General features: G+C 36.8%; 1 protein-coding gene across 1 annotated transcript in view; it reads right to left on the reverse strand.

Moving 5' to 3' along the window:
- Nucleotides 1-20,155, reverse strand: part of HDAC9 (histone deacetylase 9) — an 820,423-nt gene that overhangs the window by 176,003 nt on the left and 624,265 nt on the right. Inside the window, exons 19-22 of the mRNA XM_019650652.1 lie at nt 7,053-7,108; nt 6,721-6,808; nt 927-1,046; nt 517-614 (exon numbers count right to left, since the gene is read on the reverse strand). Coding sequence (XP_019506197.1) covers nt 517-614; nt 927-1,046; nt 6,721-6,808; nt 7,053-7,108 — 362 coding nt within the window. The remainder of the gene's footprint in view (nt 1-516; nt 615-926; nt 1,047-6,720; nt 6,809-7,052; nt 7,109-20,155) is intronic.

Consider the following 20,155-nt stretch of genomic DNA (forward strand, 5'->3'; position numbering starts at 1 on the left):
ATGAATTAAAGACTTAAATGTAAGAAACCATAAAACTCCTAGAAGAAAACATAGGCAGTAAACTCTCTGACATCGCTGTTAGTAATATATTTTTTAGATATGTCTCCTTGGACAAGAAAAACAAAAGAAAAAATAAACAAATGGGACTGCATGAAATGAAAGAGTTTTTGCACAGTGAAAGGAACCATCAACAAAGCAAAGTCACAAACCTGCTGAATGGGAGAAGATAGTCACCAACGATATAACTAGCTCTTGATAAATCTTTTTTTCTTATATATATATATATATATATATATATATATATATATATATATATATATATATATATATATTCCTTACTGGCTTTGTAACAATATTCAGATCTCCCTAACCAAACATTATTTATGAAGCTTTGGCAGAATGGCTCCTTTAGCCACTCTGCCTTAGTTAGAAATTTACATTTCTGTTTTACATTTGGCACAGTTTCCATGGACATTTGTCTTCTAATTTGCCACTTTCAGAGAAAGAAGTACCAACCTGAATGCTTCAAGGTACTCAATGTCTCCCATGGGGGGGTCAAGGCCACCTGTCCAGGCAATATTTATATTGTATCCTTCTCCAAGGCCTGCTCCAACCTATGAAGAGAAAAACCACACCACAGCGGGTAGAAGAGGGCACAAGGAAGAAAGCAAGAAGAGAGGAAAACAAACACATGTGAGCTCTTGAAATAAACATCAAACAACATGTCAAATCAGCCCACCCTTGCTTGACAACCAGTGCTCTGGGTTATGCACTTGTTCTGCACTGGTTTTTGCTCCCGTGGGACAATTCAGTAATCTCGTGTAATTTAAAACACCAGCAAAGGACAAGAAAATTATGGGTAATCATGCGATGCAATTACCTGAAAGATACAAATAAAAGTGGGGCTCTAAAGAAATAAACCGAACCTCATTTGGGGCTCCACTGCCAGGGAAAAAGTTCCCTTCATCATAGCGATGGAGGGAAATATACAGGATGCTGGGGTCAGCATAAAAGGCTTGCTGTGTACCGTTTCCATGGTGAACATCCTACGGGGGGGGGGAAAAAGAACAGATGACACATACAGTCATGTCGAACTCTGTGTAGACAAGTTTTCTGATTTTGAGTTCCCTGTCTCTCTACCCTACCCTCCTTCTCATGTTTTGTCTTCTCACTGTGTCCTCTGTCTCTCTCCCCTTCAGTTTGCTTCCACACCACCCCCTTTACTTCCTGAACTTTCAGGCAAATTACCCTTTAATGCACTCATTTTTTAAACCGGCTTCTAAAAATCAGGAAACCACAGTGCACATGCCCTGGAGACTCCAGATGAGCAGTCATTGAGAAAGCCCAGTCCTTTGGTACAATTAGATATTTATACACCGGCCCTTTGTACTCTTTGCTTCAGTGATGGAATCTCGCATCCTGTTTTATGGAGGAATTTTATGACTTATTAACTGCCAACAGTTCATAACCCCTCAGGCTTAATTAACTAGCCTCATTGGCCTCTGAAGAAAGACTAATGTTTAAACTACAAACTAGTATTTTGCAGAAGGATCTATGGCTTACAGAGCATTTTCACAATTCTTGACAGAACACTAAACATACGTGTATGCATTGATTTGCCAAGTCCCACCATTAAGGTCAAAGGCTTTGCAACCAGCTGAGTAAATTGGCTTTCTTGAAGCATTCAGTTCAGTTAGCAATCCCTCAGCAGTTAGAATCACTTCAAAAGAGATGCCAGATGCAAAAAGGACTTCATACTTTATTTTGGTAAAATCGTGATGGCAAGTCAAAGACACAGGAGCATGAGCTCATTAGCTATTAAATCATTTGGTCCAAAGCAGAAAGATGGCATGGGGTTTTATGCAATCTTGTCCAATCTGCCTAATTTTAATATTATATCATGGCTGTCTTCCCAGCCTCCTTCCTCCTCTTTTTTCTTTCCCCACACCACCCCCTCTTCAAAAAAAAAAAAAAAAAAAAGGCCTGTGTCATTTTAAAGAATAAAAAATAATTCTTTGGACATTTGTAAAAACAGTTGTTTTTTTCTAATTGTTTTATGATCTAGACATACATTGGAACTGATAAAAGAAATGGGAATAATAAAACTAGTAACATTTTAAAAATGTCTTCACTGAAAGACCTCAAATGTTAAGAATTTCAATTAATATATTTCCTAATATCTTTGGAGCAAAAACAAAATACATGACTTAAAAATGAACAACCTAAATATTTGTATTCAATATGATATTACTGCCACCTGTGCGACATAGATGGTTTTGGGTTCTGTTAAAAAAAGTTTTGGTTACTTGTATCTATAAGAACAACATAAACTGTACTTTACATCAATAATGATATATTTTCAAAAATGATTTCTATAGTTTTTGCATCAGGCACTATAGCAAATACCTGGCATGTTTATTTAACAATTTTATGATGTATATGGCATTATCCCTAGCTTAAAAATAAGTAAACTGAGACTCAGAGAGTTTCAGTAATTTACTAAGATTACACAGAGAATAAGTTGCAAGACTGTGTCTTGAATCCACGTCTTACTCCAAAGGCTAAACTCATAACCATTATACCGTTAACTTGCACTTACATTCATCATCTCTTTGATCCTCTTAGCAAACAAACCGGTGAAGTGAGATTTGTGGTCATTATTGCTCCTTATTGAGTTTTATATAACTTGTCTCCACTTCAACCGCCAGCCCAGAGCTCCCTCACTAAACACCACCAAAACCTTCCTTGGATGAGTTCTAAAAGCCTGCACTGAGCTCGCTATCCACAGTGTAGACATACGCTAATCCTCTCTCCCTTTTATATAGTGCATACATCCCAAATCAATTAAGGAATCATAAAATATCGGGGAAGATCTGCATCATTCTAGAAAATTGTTCTGGCTCAAGGCATACTCATCAGGGGAAAAAAAATAGCGTACTGGAAATATATCAATTCCTGGATTTCCGAATGTTCAAAGGAAAGGAAGGAGCAGATAGCAAAACTATTTTCCTGTATGTGAACAAAAACGAAATCGTTTAAGCCACAATGTCTTTTGAAATTGCTACTGGATACCCAGAGGATGGACAAACAAAATACTTTCAAAAACAACAGTGAAGGAATGTTTGCATTTCTACTACACGATAGGATGTTTTAGTCAGCATTGTGAGAAAAATTTTGTTCTGGGCCTAAAAGCACCTACACTTTGAAAATCAAAAAATAACTGCTTTGATTACTTCTGCGTCTTTAGTGATGTTGTAAAAGTTTATTTAAGAATGTCAAATAAAAGATGATAATTTGTCTTAGATATAAAACTATTTGCTTTTGAAAAATGTCTTGGGTGCTTATTATTGCATACATTTCTGAAAAGGAAACATAGTGTTGCCCACAGCACAAGGTTCCAACAGACATTTTTCATTGAAATACACAAATCCATTCTAAAAATACTTAATTAATGATTCCATATTCATATTCCCAAAGTATTTAGAGATAAAGGTAAGAACAAATATGCCCTTTGTTTTGGGCAACAACTTACAATATAACCTTGAGAATGTGTGTCTGTGTGTGTGTGTGTGTGTGTGTGAGTGTGTGTGTGTGTGTGTGTGTGTGTGTTTAGCTTTCTCTGCTGCAAAATATTCATACAAAGTAATTAATGCTCAGATATGGTATAAATATTTTTTCTCCACAGTAATAAAATATACTAGATGACATAAGAAAATCATGGGTGATTATGAGAAATTATAATAATGAAATTAACTGAATCATTAAATACCTCAAAATTGACCCTGTATATAAGATTTGCTGTGAAATGCTGAAAAATTGTTTCATTATTTTTACTGCTCAAAAATATACTGTGAACATTTATTCAAGGATTTAGAACCAATATGTTTTCATTACAATGTTAAAATAGCTTTGAATAAATCATATATTCTACCAGCTAATATTATCACTTATAATTATTTTGTATAGGCACTTGTGACAATTTTTTGGTCAAGTTTGGGGCTTAATCAAAAATGGAAAGCTCCAAATCTGACACTTAAAGTGCCTTTTATGAAGAAAGCCTAAAACATATGATTTCAACTGAAAGTCACATTAAATAAAAGCTACCTGAGCTATGCAGGCAAATCATACTTCTAGAATAGGTTCATGCCCTGAATACAACGACTGGCCTCTTGCAAGTGCACCTGCTCCTTCTGCTCACCAATCTGTGTGTCTCTGGAATCTTCCCCAGAAGGAGAACTGGAAGGAATGAACTCCACAGATCCTGGAATCCTTCGTGCCTAAAATACTCAACGCCTCTGAATTTGGCTGTGTACCCCCAAAGGAGGTAAAGTAGAGCTCTGGCTCTCTATGTCCTAGGCATATAAAAAGGATGAAGCCAGCTGCTGGACAATGGAAGAGCTTTGCCTTCTGCTGGCCCAAGGATTTGTGGAGCTAGTTTCACACAGAGTAGCTAAAATGATTTGACTTTGGATATGCAGGAACGAACTTCTTTTGCCACTGAAGAACCTTCGCCTCTTCTCCTCTGCTAACTTACAGAATAGACCTGTCAGCCAGGAGAACGGATGTCTCAGCGCCACGTGGCACTTTAAAACTTCCTTCTCGGCAGCTGGAAGAAGCAGGGGAATTTCCTCAAAGTATCCCTGCAGCTGCAGAATTTGGACGACTTGAAAGCAAGACTGTGCAGCTAGTGGTGATCTCAGAGGCAGCCCCTTGGACAGAACTTCATATATTTAGAGAATCTGAAACAGAAACTTCTCCTCCACTACAGCCTGCTGGGAAATGGCTATCCTTTAGGATTGGATAATGGAGCAAATTCATAATCAAAGGCCAGTAAGCTTACAGGACGCTCCTTGCAGCTACCGAGCGACTTATTTTATAAATCATAGAGGATTATCTCCAGCAGCCTTTTATTCTTTATATTCATGTACAAAAACGAAACTTTACAGACAAATCCTCCGAGGTGCAATGTATCCACCTATCACAATCTAGGCGTTTTAGCATTCACGTGTATTGTACAATTCATTACTTTAGAGTTTGGATATCACAAATGTGGTTTCAAAGGAACTCAAACGTTATTGATTATCTTCATAGAACCATAAAATGGTGGCAGAGGCGATTCCTCCGAAAGTAATACTAATAGATTCTTAAGGATAGGATGAACAGTTTACCAATCTTTCCCTGCATAATTTCGACAAAGTTAGAGAGCTTAGAAAAAATTTCCCACAATCCTTGGTCTTCATCTGCTACCCTTTCTTCAAGCGTTTCACTTATTCTGACAGAACATACAGTACTAAAAACATATTAAATTATTTTTTAAAATTTACTCTCATAAATATGCAAACCCGTAATTATTAATTATTTAAAGTGTCCTTTTGTATGTACATGGGAAAATAGGCACTGATGTCCTCGCTTTTGTTAAGTTTTAAGACCTTCCTGCTGTGGTATATCTAGGCCTTCAACACATATCTTTATTGGTGAACTATGACCTACACTGAATCTTAAGCATGTTTGGAAAATACATGGAAAGTTGGGTTTCAATATTCTCAGCACCCAAGCGCTTGCAGGAAGGCTACGATACAGTATGTGGGAAACATCCACTCCTACCGAGCACTAGAAATGTTTATCAGTCTTTTATTCCTTTTATCTTCATTTTAACTTTGCTAAGTATTTCTTCACATGGCTTTGTTTGTGCTCTCTCAACCCTTTGGTGTGCCTGCTTAACTGAATCAGAGAGCTGGATGGTGAGGCCGCGACTTCTCAATAAGATTTAATTATGAGTGCAGATATGAACAAGATTTAGACTATTAAGGCTTGCACTTCAAAAAAAACTTTTAACATATTTTGCCTTTAAATCTTTTATCACCTGCAAAAATTAATTAAGTGCAGATGTAGCAGGTTCGCTTTGGATGCCAGGGTTCATTTCCTGTCTATGCTTTGTCAGACAACCTATTACACCTCCTCGTGAACTGGAGGCAAACCGAAAACGGGCCTCATAAATCACCAGTCAGCTCTCTTTCACCCTTTCCTGGGCTGGTCCTTTTGTATGGGGCAGATCTCCAGCTCATTATTCATGAATATACTATAGACAACATGCCAAGTGTCATCTGCATTTAAACAAACCATTTGTTAAACAAATTATAACTCTATTGTGTAAGAATGCATCATGTTAAAAAGCAAGACTAATCTAATACCTCTGACTTTTAATCACTCCGAGTCCCTGCCGGGAGCCATCCCAAACTGGCACCCATGATCTGAGATCTTTTCAGAAAGAATGACATGCTGACTTGTTTTAATAATACCACCGTTGCACAACAAGCAACATGATTGCTAACCAGGGGAAGTGGCCAATTGGTTACCAAAGCAACAGCATTCTTTCCAGCACATCTGACTGTTTAAAGTCTATATTCTGTAGGGAAAAGTAAATTCAGGTTCTGTTGGGTTATTTTAACTGTGGAAGTATCAATTCATTTAAGGATCATAAAAGTTGCCCTGATCTGCGCCTTCTTCTCATTAAATTGCAGTTAACACCATGAAAGTGAAACGTGAATGTTTATGGTTTCAGAACTGCAATCCTGAATTTAATGAGTTTCCACATTCAAAGGAAACGCACCCTTCAGTTGTTTGCAAGTGCTAAAAGCAAGACAACCTAACAGAGAAATACAAATGCACTCCCTTTTATCTAGAGTCACTGAAAATGCAGCTCTGGCCAGGCATACATACCAGATCTACAATCAATATCTTGCTTATATTTAGTTGGTCTCTCAAGTATTTGGCGGTAATTGCAACTGAATTAAAAAAGCAGAACCCCCTGCGGAATAGAGAAGAACAGAGAAATAAGAGAGCAAATCAGCCAGGAAAACCATTATAAATAATGTTCAGAGCATTTTTTAAAATGCTATATGATCTCTGAAGCCATAAATCTGCTTCTGGGAGTACCTCGCAAGATTTTTCAGCCCATCTGCTAACAATTAGAGGCTTCAGAGACATGCACAGGGCAGGTGACTGCCAGGAACCGTGGCGCTTGGAGATGGGCAACAGTCCCTGGTACTTACATGGCTGTGGATTCTTCCGCGTGATGGCCTGGGGGCCTCACAACAGCAAACCCATTCTGTAAGAACAAGACATGTTTTCAATGATCAGATATGGGAGCACTGCTTGGATCTCTGTGTGCTACAGAGCATCAGACACACACAGAAAGACTGAAGTCCACAGAGGCTTCCGAGTTTGTTTTCTTGCCCCCATTACCATTTCATAGAATGAGCAGAAACAATATAAATGATCACATTTGCTCAGATTGCGCCTCACAAAGAAGGCTCCCACAGAGCCGGGGAAGAACAGGGATTTGGGAGTTGTACCTAGCTGGCAAGTGTGCACGTCAGCTGTTTTACTAACATGATTCATTTTCAAGAACAGCTTCTTACTTTATGACACCAGCATCCTACAGCGGGAGAAGAAATTCACTCTGGGTGCAGGTTTGGGTCAAAGTTCGGAAAGACCAGGGAAGATCCAAAGTGAAAATTCTTTAGCTGGATTCCCTGAATGGTTATTTCCACTCCAATGTCAGCGAAATGATAAATTTACACTCGCACACTCACATACACAGAAAAGAAACCCCAGAAAGGTGAAAAAGAGAACAATGGAAAGCCCATATTTCTTCCAGTCTATAAATTTAGCTTGGATGACTGCCAAGACTTGCAACTTTATTGGATTCCCTAAGTCAATTTCTAGCCCACGTTCTGGAATTTTATAAAGAATTCCAGGGCTGAGTAGCAATCAGATCTATCCATGATCAAGGAATGCCTTAACCTCCAGATTAGTTGGAATGCATCACGGAAAGCTGAAGTAACTCCAGCATGAAGGAAGGGAACTATAAATCCTTGCAAAGCCAGCATTCTCAGAAAAGTTGGGTTGCTTGATGTTAAAAACAATCATTTATCAGATAGATGGTTCACACCACCTTCTACTTAACTATGATGCAAGTAACATGCTCAAAAGACAATTTTAAATTCTTTAATATACAATCTTAAAACTTTTGAAATAACTTTAATACGCCTCAGGGATATCTTTTTCCAAATTTTACTACAAGTGTAATAATCTATTCCCTAGGGCTTTAAATATATATAACTTTTTTAGACTGTTATAATAATTAACACACAATGAGTTAATTTACATATTTTGATGAGAATATGCATAACAATAAACTCAGAAGCAAATCAGAAGTCAAATAACACAATCTCAATTACAAATCTATGAATGGTGATAAATATATTCCCTATTCTTATTAAGGTACTTTCTGCCTGGTATAAAAGTTTGATATGAAAGAAACTATTAATGAACCACACAAGACAACAGAGACTAAAATTTTAAGATTGTAGAGTGAGACTATACAGTCTGTAGGACTTCTGAGAATGAAGAATTCAGTAAAGATTCGGATAGATGTGATATTTTTTTATTGGGAAAACAACAGTTAGGGTGAAAATAACAAATATGATATAAGGCAATATAATTAGCATGTAACAAACTTTTATAATTAGATTAACAATAATAATGATATTTCCCAATTCAATTTAAAACAATATGTTTTATGGAAAGAGGGCACAGCTAGACAAAATGAAGAAAACATCCAGTGATTAACAACTATAAGAAAAAATATTCAACTTAGTAAGCAATCAAATAAAAGCAGATGAAAAGCCCAATGGGAAATCATTTTTCACCCAGGAAATTGGAATTTTAAAAAGTACTCTGTGCTGACAATGGAGTTGTACTTTATACATTCATAAATACTGCTTATAGGAAAATAAATTATTATAGCCTCTCTAGAAAATAATCCAACTCTATATATCTAAAGCCTTTAAAAGCATTTATATACTTTTCGAATTAGTAATCTACTTAAAGGATTTTTATCCTAAAGGTGTTATTAAGTGTATAGACAAGTATTTATATAAAAGATGTTTTATTTACAATAGGAAAAATGAAAATTATGTGAGTTAGCTGATAATTGGAGAATGTTTATATGTGCATCTATACCATGGAATATTAGATAGTCATTAAAATTTTGTTATCATAAATATTTAGCGGAACAGAAATACTTATCAATATTAGAAGTATTAGTGTTAAAATAACATATACAGTATGGTATATCTAGTGATGGCATTATGTGGGTTGTTTTTAATTTATAATTTCATATCTTTTCCAAATGGTTTTACAACAAACATTATTTCACAGTGAAAAAATATAAAACAAAGAGAAAGTTGAGAGGAAGATTTTAATGGGTCTTAGAGAAAGAGTGTGTTTACAAAGGCAGAAAAATGATTTAAAGGGTATTCTGAGCAGGAGGAAAAAGCATGGACAACAGTTCAGAAAAAAGGATTTTAGACAATATTATGCACAAATCAATCTGAATAGAGATCACGTGAAGAGACAAAATGGAAATGAAATCACATAGGTGCTTAGCTAGATTATAGAGGACAAAAAGCCAAGTAGAATTTGAATTCCATCCTCCTTTTCTCTCTTACAGCCCAATTCCACCAGCTCAGCCTTTCACTTTACAACCTTCCACAGTATAACCTCCACTATTCTGCTAAACTGCTTGATTTGGGGTTGAAAATTCTTGCCAATAACAAACCTTCTCTCAGTCAACATGATCCACCCAAACCGTCCACTGTGTTCTCAGAAATGGCAAACTCCTCTACATTTCCCATGTTTTTTCTGAACGCCCCCTGCCCCTTTCCTTAGCTTAAATCTGCCAAGACTGCTTCTCCCATCATCAGCTCCATTGGTAGCTGCCTCCTCTCGTGCCTTACAAACATGCCTGCAGCACAAGATAGAGCTGGTGTCCTCCTTGGTTCTCACTGCTGCTCTAAGAGCACAGAGCACACTGCACCCGCACCCCACAATACTCTCTTGTAAATATGATTGGTTCCCCCAGAAAGAGAGAAGAGAGAACACAATAGGATGACAGACTGGGGCAGTCCCCTCCCTTTCCCTCCTGTAACACTAGAAGAGGCGTTTGTCTTTCTAACAGCTACCTCACCACCTGCAGTTAGGATCCAATCCCTTCCTACTTCTCCACTGTCATTTATGTTTTTCTCACTAACATATTAAATTCATAGTAAAATTCCCAATTATATACATTTCATTAAGATTTAAATACGTGCCAATGTCTGCCATCTTGAAAATAAAATCATACATTAACCAAGATACTACCAATATATACAAATATACAAATATATACATATACCAGGGGCGCCAAAAATGTATACACATGACTTGTATTCATTTTTTGTTTTCAGTATGTATTGAGCATTGCAATTGCAATCGTTTTTTCCTTTCTTAAAATATCTATATATTTTTGGGGCACCCTCTGTGTATGGGACTATTTGTATATATCTCCATCCTTAATCCCACTGATCCCTCTAACTACCACACTTCTTTTCTTCACATTAGCAACCACAATTCTTGAAAGGGTGGTCTACTTAGTTTCTCATTTCTCCTTTTCCTCACTGTTGCCTCTAATGTATCTTCCACCTCCATTACTCCACTAAAGAAGCTTTTATTAAGGTCACCGTGGCTTCCACGTCACTAAATCCAATGACATTTTTATGGTCTCAGCCTATTTGACTCCTCATTAGCTTTCAACACTATTGGCTGTACCTTCCTTTTTAAAACACACTCTTCTCTTGGCTTCTGTGACTTCATAGTCTCCTGGTTTCCTTTCCTCTCTGTCCGCTTCCCAGTCAATCTCATTTGAAGGCTCACCCCTCAGCCTGTTCAGTAAATCCTGAAGTTACTCAAGAATTTAGTAACTTAGACTTAGATTTAGTAATTTAGGCTTAGACTTACAACTTTAGTCTTAGACTTCTCTTTTTCTCTTTCCGTACTTACTTCCTAGGCAATGCCACCACTCTCATATATTCAGTTACTACCCATTATCAGATACTCTACAGATTTCTACTTCCAAGATGAAACTTCCTCCCAGCACCAGACCAAAATCAGCCCACCTACTCAATGTCTTCACTTGGATAGCACAAGGTCACTTCAAATTCAATATATCCAAGATCAAACTCTTCAACTTTTCCCAGCCTTCTCTAATTTACCAATAATACCATGATTCATCCAGTGGCTCAAGTCAGGGACCAGTTATCCTGACTTATCTTCAATGGCTCCATCTCCTTAGCCTTCCTCCATCTCAGTCTAATTTATAACCAATTCCTGTTGATTTTGCTTCTAAGTATCACTGAAATCTATGTACTTATATCTCTATCTGCTCCTTGAGTATTTTGCCTTCTGAATTTCTGCCTTTCTTTCCATCACTCCTCCAGTAATAATATTTAGTGATTTCAATATGATCTTCCACACACTCCATTCAATATCCTGACTTCTCTGTTCTCTGACTTATCTTCAATAAATTGTCTTCTGTTTACAGTCCTAGACCTTGCCATTAACAGTAATACTCTCCTCCATAATCTCAATGTCAAACATCCTACTCTCCTACTATCTTGTTTTCCAGTTAATGCCTCAACTCTACTGAGACTTCCAATCCACTGACCTTACTTAACTTCTGCTGTCCATCATTCATCTCCACCACCATGTTCACTTCCTTCCTTATCTGGTTAGACATCAGGGTCCATCATTATATTCACTTCCTTGTATGTACTTTCAGACAACGTGTCCCTTTTTCCCTCCAACATACCTCCCTCGTGTATTAGCCTTCTCTGGCTACCTAATGAAATACCATAGGATGGGTAGCTAAAACAACAGAAATTTATTTCTCTAGTTTTGGAGGCTGGAAGTTGAGATTAAGGTCTGGCAGGAGCACACTTCCTGGCTTGCAGATGCCGACCTTTTCCCTAGAGTCCTCACATGACCTTTCTTCTGAATGCACACTCATGATAGGAGAGGGAGAGGGAGAGGGAGAGGGAGAGAGAGAGAAAACTAACTCTGGTGTCTCTTCCTCATCTTATAAGAGCCCCACCCTATCAGATTAGGGTCCTACCCTTATGCACTCCTGTAATATTTATCACTTCCTCATAGGCACTTTCTCCAAATACAGTCACATTGGGAGGTAGGAATTCAACACATAATTTTTTTTTTTTTGGTCAGTGGGGGGCAACAAACATACAGTCCATAATATACTTTCAGTCACTTTGTCACTTCCTTTCTTCAACATACTCCTCTAGTAAAACTACAACATTGATTAAATACAAGTCACATCTGCTGTTACCCATACCTAAGCATATACAAAATCCACATGACTGGTCTTTGCAATTCATGATTACATGGGCTTTTCATGATGCCCAAAGTCATACTGTATTCCTAAGTCAATTAACTCTCCAAGTCTTTCAGAACAGTATTTTTGCCTTCTCTTTCTTCAAATCTCCATTAACCCATTTACTCTTTACCCCTTGCTTATGACTTTGCTTATTTTCACTTAGAAAATAGAAGCAGTAAAAATAAAATTTCCTTATCATTCCATAATAAAATCCACCCATCTACTCCCTCCATTCCTTGATACTATCTATGAAAAACTAATTCCCCATGGATTTTATCAAATGCCCTCAGACCTATTGAAGGACGTCTCACGAACAGTTTTCCTCTCTCTCTCTCTCTCTTTCTCTCCCCTCTTTCTCTGGTATCATCAGTTTTTTCCTATATTGGATTGTCACCACCAGAACAAAAACATATTTAAGTCTTTCCTCTTAATAAAAACAAAACAAAATAACAAATAGTAGTATTATACTACAATTCTATAATGTAACATATAATACATAAAAGTTGTATATGCAAATAATGGGATAAATAATAAACTCAAATATTTTGTTACTTATTTCATCCTAATATCTGAGGACAGATAATATTATCCCATTTCATAAACGAGAAAATTGAGGCATAGAAAGATTAAAGAACTCACTTCAGGTTTATAACAAGCAAGTGACAGTACTGGGATTTTATCCCAGACAGGCTGGCTCCTAACAACAGGTGCATTTAATAAAAACAAGCATTTAAGACTACCCACATTGCACGACCTGGCCTCTGCCCACCTCTTCAGCTTCATCTTGTACCGCCCTGCACTTTTTTCTGCCCCCAGCCACACTGGCCTTTTGGTTCCTCCAGGGTGCCTTGTTTCCTCCAGCCACAGGCCTTCAGGCACGCTCCTCGTTTGGTGTGGCTTGTCTTCCACTTACCTATCCTCTCTCATTACCTGGATGACACTGCCTTCTCTGATCATTTCAGCTCCAACATGACTTTCGCAGGGAAGCCATCCCTGAGCCTACCTAGGTCACTATCAGTTTCCTCTGTTTACATTCTTAAAGATCTGCCAAACCTTTTTTCTGAGAACCTGTCTTAGTTTATAATAATACACCTCCCGGGGTGATTATTTGTTTTTATTATTTCTGATTATTGTGATTCATATGATTAACGTCCAAGCCCCTATTCCCCACAGTTGGGTCACCACATTATGACTTGGTCATCATTTTATCATCTATACTTACATAGTGCTTGGCACATAGCCAGTGATCAATAAAGAGTGATAAAATAAGTTTATGAATAGATATTACTCTGGTTTTTATGTGTGTAGCCACTCCTTTGCTCTGACCTTGGCTGCAAGCTCTTCCTTCTCTCAAGGGTCCCAGTTTTTGCAGCCCTGCTTTTTGTGGAAGGTTGCCTTCTAGACTTGGTAGCATCTTCTTTCTTAGAAAAATGTAAACTAATCTATTCCTTACAATTAATAGAATCATTGATTCAATGAACTATTGTGGGAAGTGCTTTAAAATGACATTATTAGGGCCAGCTGGGTGGTGCATTGATTAAGAGCTGGCTTGGGATGCCAGCTCTGAGCAGCAGGGCCCTGGTTCGGATTCCACATATGAGGGCCAGTGACACTGCCCTCTACAGCTAAGATGCTGAACAACAGCTCAACCTGGAGCTGGGCTGCCGTGAGTCGCTGGCAACGGTGTAGGCTGCAGCCTGTGCTGCAGTGGGTTGCCATGGGCTACCGTGTGTAGCCAGCAGCCAGTGTGAGTGGCCAGCAGCCGCAGTGAGCGGCCGTCCAAAAGCCGGAGACTGATCTGTCTCACCAGGGAAGAGTGCAATGATGGTGCCAACTTGGGCCAGTGAAGCAACGTCCTCCACAACTAGACTGAAGAACAAAACAACAGCAACTTGTCTGTTCCCCTTCCCCCAATTCCCCAGCGCTGTTCCCATCCCTCAATTCCCCAATAAAAATCTTAAAAAAAATGACATTATTATTCTTACAGAAATATCTGACTTTCACCTTGGATTCTGGACCTCTCAACAAGAAGTTTATTTTGTATTTTTCTGTACCTTTTATTGTCTGGCACAAAAATTTACTGTATATGATATCACTTGAACCAAGATTTTCCTTGGCTCAAGAATATATACTCGTATACTTTCAATGAATATTTTTAATGAGCATTCTTAATAAGTAATTTACTGTATAATAATCTAGTTGCCTCATAAAATATAACTATAAAAAATCCTGTTTATATACCACATCTTCTTTATCTAATCATCTATCAAAGGACACTTTGGTTGTTTCCATGTCTTGGCTACCATAAATAATGAATGCTGCAGTGAACAATTGAGCACATAAATCTTTATAGATAAGTGTTTTCAGATTTTTTGGGTAGATACCAAGAAGAGGGATTGCTGGGTCATATGGTAATTCTATTCTTAATTTTTTGAGGAACCTCCATACTGTTTTCCATAGTGGTAATACTCAGCCATAAGAAAAGATGAAATACTGCCATTTGCAACAACATGGATGGACCTTGAGATTATTACGCTCAATGAAGTAAGTCAGACAGAAAAAGTGGAGAACCATATGATTTCATTTATATGTGGGATATAAAACTGAAAGCACAAAGGAACAAGACAAACAAGCAAAAACTCATAGACACAGATAACAGTTTAGTGGTTACCAGAGGGCAAGGGGGGAGTGGTGAGGTAGAAGTGGATAAAAGAGGTCAAATATATGATAATGGAAGGAGAACTGACTCTGGGTGGTGAGCACACAATGCTCGTAGATGATGCATAACAGAATTGTATACTTGAAACCTATTTAATTTTACTAACCATTGTCACCCCAATAAATTTAATTAAAAATAAAAATTGTATATTAAAAAAAAGACCTGTATAAAATAAGGGATTCAGTGACTGTTAATTATTTTCTCATCTAATATTAACAATAATAGTCCTTTTCATTTTGTTAAAAAAATTGTTTTCTCAAACTTTGTAGTGTGTATGATGTTCCTACTTAATGTCTTTTAATTTGTGAGCATCTCAGACTGTTGAAATAAAACCTACAAATGCCATATGATTTCATACAATTCTGAATGTTTTCCTCCTCCACCCATGAAGAACTCTGCTTTATATTTTATTCAAAGTTACGAAGACCCAGCAGCTAACCTAAGCAAATGCACACTAAACTACTTTTCTGTGGGTCATATCAGTTTAACAATGATGCAATTTTTATCTTTATATTCTGATTTTTGAAATATCTTTCCAAGTTTTAAATTCTCTTCAGTCGTGAACATCACTAACCATACAGCATTGGCAGTATTTTAAAGTACTAAGAGTAATGATGATGTTTCAAGTACTAAGTGTGCTCACATCACTATTTTTGTTGTTGTTGTTTACATTACTGTTATGGGTGTTTCTCTCTGAGAAAGGTGTATTTTCTGATGCCATGATATGTAGAAATGCAGAAGTTTACATGGCCATAATAAATTTGCATATTTATTATGGCCATGTGACATCCAGGAGAGGGAATCTAGGGCTTTGTCTCTATGTAAAAATGAATTTCAATGAGAGGGAAAGAGATCCAATTATTTAAACTAGACTGGCTGTTTTTAGAATGGATGAAATTTCTGTTTTCTGGTCAAATTTATCAAAATGTCAAACTTATTTGTGTATTCCTTATATGCATAGTCAAACTCTCCCCAAGAATGTAAGGGACAAGCAGTAAGCACATCACTAGACCTACTTTAAAGGTTCATTTATTTACTCTAACTGACCAAAGTTCAAATTCCTCTGCATAAGCTCAGTTTATTGCGATGACACTGGTGGGAATTGAAAATTTGAAAAGTACAAAATAATCTGATTATTTTACTTGTTGCATTCATTAAGATGGTCTCAAGGACAACAGAAATGTACATTTTCATTTCTTTAACACCCCCATGGCCAACTAGGAATTCAATAGATAATAAAAATCATTACTAATTCTAACTTATTAGAATAATTTTCATTTCAGAAATCATGGAAAATAGGGCCTAATCACTAAGAGAGTGATGTATTGGAGAAAGTCAAGAACACATTATATACCAGAATCAGCCAAAACATACAGAATCCAAAAGAGAAATGCAAAGAATATACATTCTCAAAAATATTAAGCAATGAACTACAGCTTAAACTACTTGTAATACCCAGTAGTCCAGTTAGCCACTTACTAATTTAGATTTATTTATTCTTTATAAAAACATAACTGCAGTGCAGTATAGAAAGTCTATGTGATATTTATAAACTGACAAGAGATTGAGTTTCTTTGTTAGAAGTAGTTGATTAAATGTTAGATTTTTTACTTAATTTTTAAAATGTACCTGTATTTTGGGAAGCTACAAGAATAAAAACAAAAAAATTTCTCATGCTAAAAACTGTTTTATATATAGCTGCCACCATCCAAAGACAAATTGAGCATGTCAGACCAGTTGATTGGGATTCTGTTTTTAAAATTTCTCTTTTAGTGCAATGCTAATTTAGAGCTCAGTAATTACCTCACGATGCCTAAGTATTACCACTAAAGTATTTCTAAATATACCAAAGTATCAATCGTCAATGAAATAATAAGTATCAAAACCAAGCCCAGCATGGAAAAACTCTATAGCATGTATTCCCAAGAAAAGATGTGATGGTTGAATTATTACTTGCAATACATTTGCATTTGCTGAATTGAAAAGTCATATGCAATGATTTATGTGCTTGAAATATTTCACTGGAAGCCGAAATCCCAGGTACCACTGATTCATACTGATGCATTATCAATTTTGAAATTGACTTCAGGAAACATGCCTTTACCTACAGGTATATCTTGATTCTTTTAAAAATAGTTGGAAATATTTTAATCTACTTTGATATTCAATAATAACTATAATTATCAAATATATTGGTGCATAAGCTATTTGATGCTACTAGTAAAAAGTGCTGAAATCAGCCAGAACCTGCAATTTACATGCCTATGCTAGAATTGCACAATTTATCTCCTAACAAATCAGTATGCTCCTAAGTGCCCTTTCTAACATCTCAACAAATGTGCTTGCCAAGTATACAAGTCCTCTACCTGATGATAGATCAAAAGAGTAATGAAAATAAAGCATGCATTAGCTGGTTTTACATATTTTAAACATTATTTATAGTAATAAATTCTGGCTCTTTATATTAAGTTGTAGAAGTTAAGAAGTCAGAAACATGGTAAAGAACAATGCTTTTGAAACATATAATTGGATAGAAGATCCTAATGTTCTAATATACCAAAATAAAGTTTTTAAAAATCATTACTTGCAGTAATTGTGCTGTTTGTTGGATCCTGTTTTGGTTTTTTAGTTGTTGTATAGGGTTTTTCTTTGTTTCTTTGGTGTTTTGTTTTCTTTTGGAGGGAGTAGAGGTAATAATATTTGTTGTAACAAGAATTAAAATATAAATAATGCTGCTCATCTTGCTACATTAAGTATGTCACTTATAAGAATCCCCCCACCCCTTTCAGGTAATGTTGACTAAGGCAAAAATGTTCATCAAAATTCTCTATCCCCTTGTGGAACACCTATGATGGTTCATTTGAACTTGACTCAACTCTGCTTCCCCATCCAAAATGGTGCTGGTTCCACTCAACACAGTGGTATGAGAGTCCATTCTTTTGGCTAAAGAAATTGAAAATTGTTCAACGGAATTAATTGTTCAGTGTTTTTGTTGATATCACTGGGGTTTAAAATTTTAAGGGGAGATCATAAATGGAAGTTGAGTGAATGCTACCTTCCCTTCTTCTACTCTGTGGTAATGGATCTGGGGTTTAATCAGAAACCAACTCAGAAACAGAGAAAGAAAAACAGATATTGACGCCTGCCTCGCTTCCCCATTTCTGTTTACCCTGTAAGAAGGAGCTAATACAACAATTGGTTCAAATTCCACTTTTCAGGGACAGCTCAGCCATAACAATACTGTTAATGAACTATTAACTAACGTGTAATCTTGATCTGACCATTATGGATAGGATACAGCTAATCATGTGTTCAACATGCGTTATAGAGTAGCCCCCCTCTCTCTGTGGGGGACATGTTCTAAGAGCCCAGCGGATGCCTAGAACTGCAGATAATACCAAACCCTATATGTACCATGTTTTTCCTAAACAGATACATTTATGATAAAGTTTATAATCCATGTATAAGTTAGGGACAGTGAGAGATTAAGAATAACTAATAATAAAATAGAAAACTTATAACAAAATACTGTAATAAATGTCCTATCTCTTGCTTGCTCTCAAGATGTCTTATTACATGGTACTCAGCATTTCACTTCAAGAAAACACTTTATGGCTTCTCTTTGGCATATCTGACTTGCCAGCATCGCTATTTTTGTGCTTTGGGCCATTATGAAGTAAAATAAGGGTGACTTTAACACAAGCACTGTGATACCAGAACAGTTGATGTGATAACCGAGACAGCTACTGAACGACTAGAGGGCAGGTAGTATATACAGAATGGAGATACTGGACAAAGGGACGATTCACATCCCAGGCAGGAAGGAGCAGAAAGAGTGGTGTGAGATTTCATCACTCTACTTAGAATGGCACATAATTTTAAACTTCTAAGTTGTTTATTCCTGGAATTTTCCATTTAATATTTTCAGACCCCGGTTGACCACGGGTAACTGAAATGACAGGCAGTGAAACCACGGGTGAGGGGGGACTACTCTACCATCTCCATTCAACATTCCTATTAAATAGGAGCTGCAGATCTTTGCTGTATTCTGAAGTCTTCCACTTCAGCTATACGAATATCTGTGGTGAAAAATAGTTCCACATGATTTATGGTATGGCAAAGTAGAATATTTATGTGAAAGTAGAATATTCCCTTTCCCAGCTTTAATTTCTGGCACTAAAATCTTACTCAGAAGTAAAAGAAATGCATTATGTCTATTAAACATCATCAATAGTTGGTTTGCCTTACTATGTCCCTCTTTAAGAAAAAGAGAGAGAAGATCAAATTATCTCTTCTAATACTGACAAATGCTAGACTTTATCCACTTGTGCTCAATTACACAAATCCTTAAGAAATACTGTATAATATCTTTATTGTTAATTCTATATATAAAAACATGAAATCTAGTTTTGTGATTTTTTTCTGAAAGGAATAAATTGAACAGGAATATGAGGCTAAAACAGTAGCACACAGAACACTTGAACATTCAGTTAACAGATAACCTCCTAATGATATCTGAACCATTTGTAAAATTTGACATTCAAATTAGTAACTCAAGTCTTTTAGGTTGCCTATAACTGCAATTCACGAGGAGGTATACTATTTTGGAATATGCTAATATGGTCTTTAAAACTAGTTAACTTCAGCCTTAAGAAAAGGGCTTTCTAAAAAGACAGTTTGCTTTAGAATCAATGCTATTAATCACAGCCTCTAAGGGGAAGAAATTTCACAAAGGAAGTTTGTCTCTCACATACTAGAATCTGGGAGGTTAAAGGAAGTAGGGAGATTTGCCAAGAAAACAATAAGGGACATATGGGAATACCATCTTGTTTCTTTGAGTGAGCTCAAGGGAGCCAGGAAAACAGGAGCCCAGCATTAGCAGTTTAACTGAATGGCGGACCCCAAAGCTTGTGCACAGCTGCCAACCCTTCTCTCTGAAGAACCCAGAAGGAAGGCGCTTGATGACAGCGCTGGAAAACAGTTCTTAGGAAGCCTGGCATCTGTGCCCATAATGCCTAAAGCCTTGGGCCTGGCAAAGATGTGGCTGTAGGTAGGAATAAACATATTCATGAGAAGCCAGCATCCTAGTGGAAAGGAGACAGCGCATTTGATGGTGCTTATATTACACATAATTTAAGCTGAATCCTGTATAAAAATAATAACAA

This window comes from Hipposideros armiger, unplaced genomic scaffold (assembly GCF_001890085.2).
Source record: "Hipposideros armiger isolate ML-2016 unplaced genomic scaffold, ASM189008v1 scaffold_143, whole genome shotgun sequence".
Classification (NCBI taxonomy): Eukaryota; Metazoa; Chordata; class Mammalia; order Chiroptera; family Hipposideridae; genus Hipposideros; species Hipposideros armiger.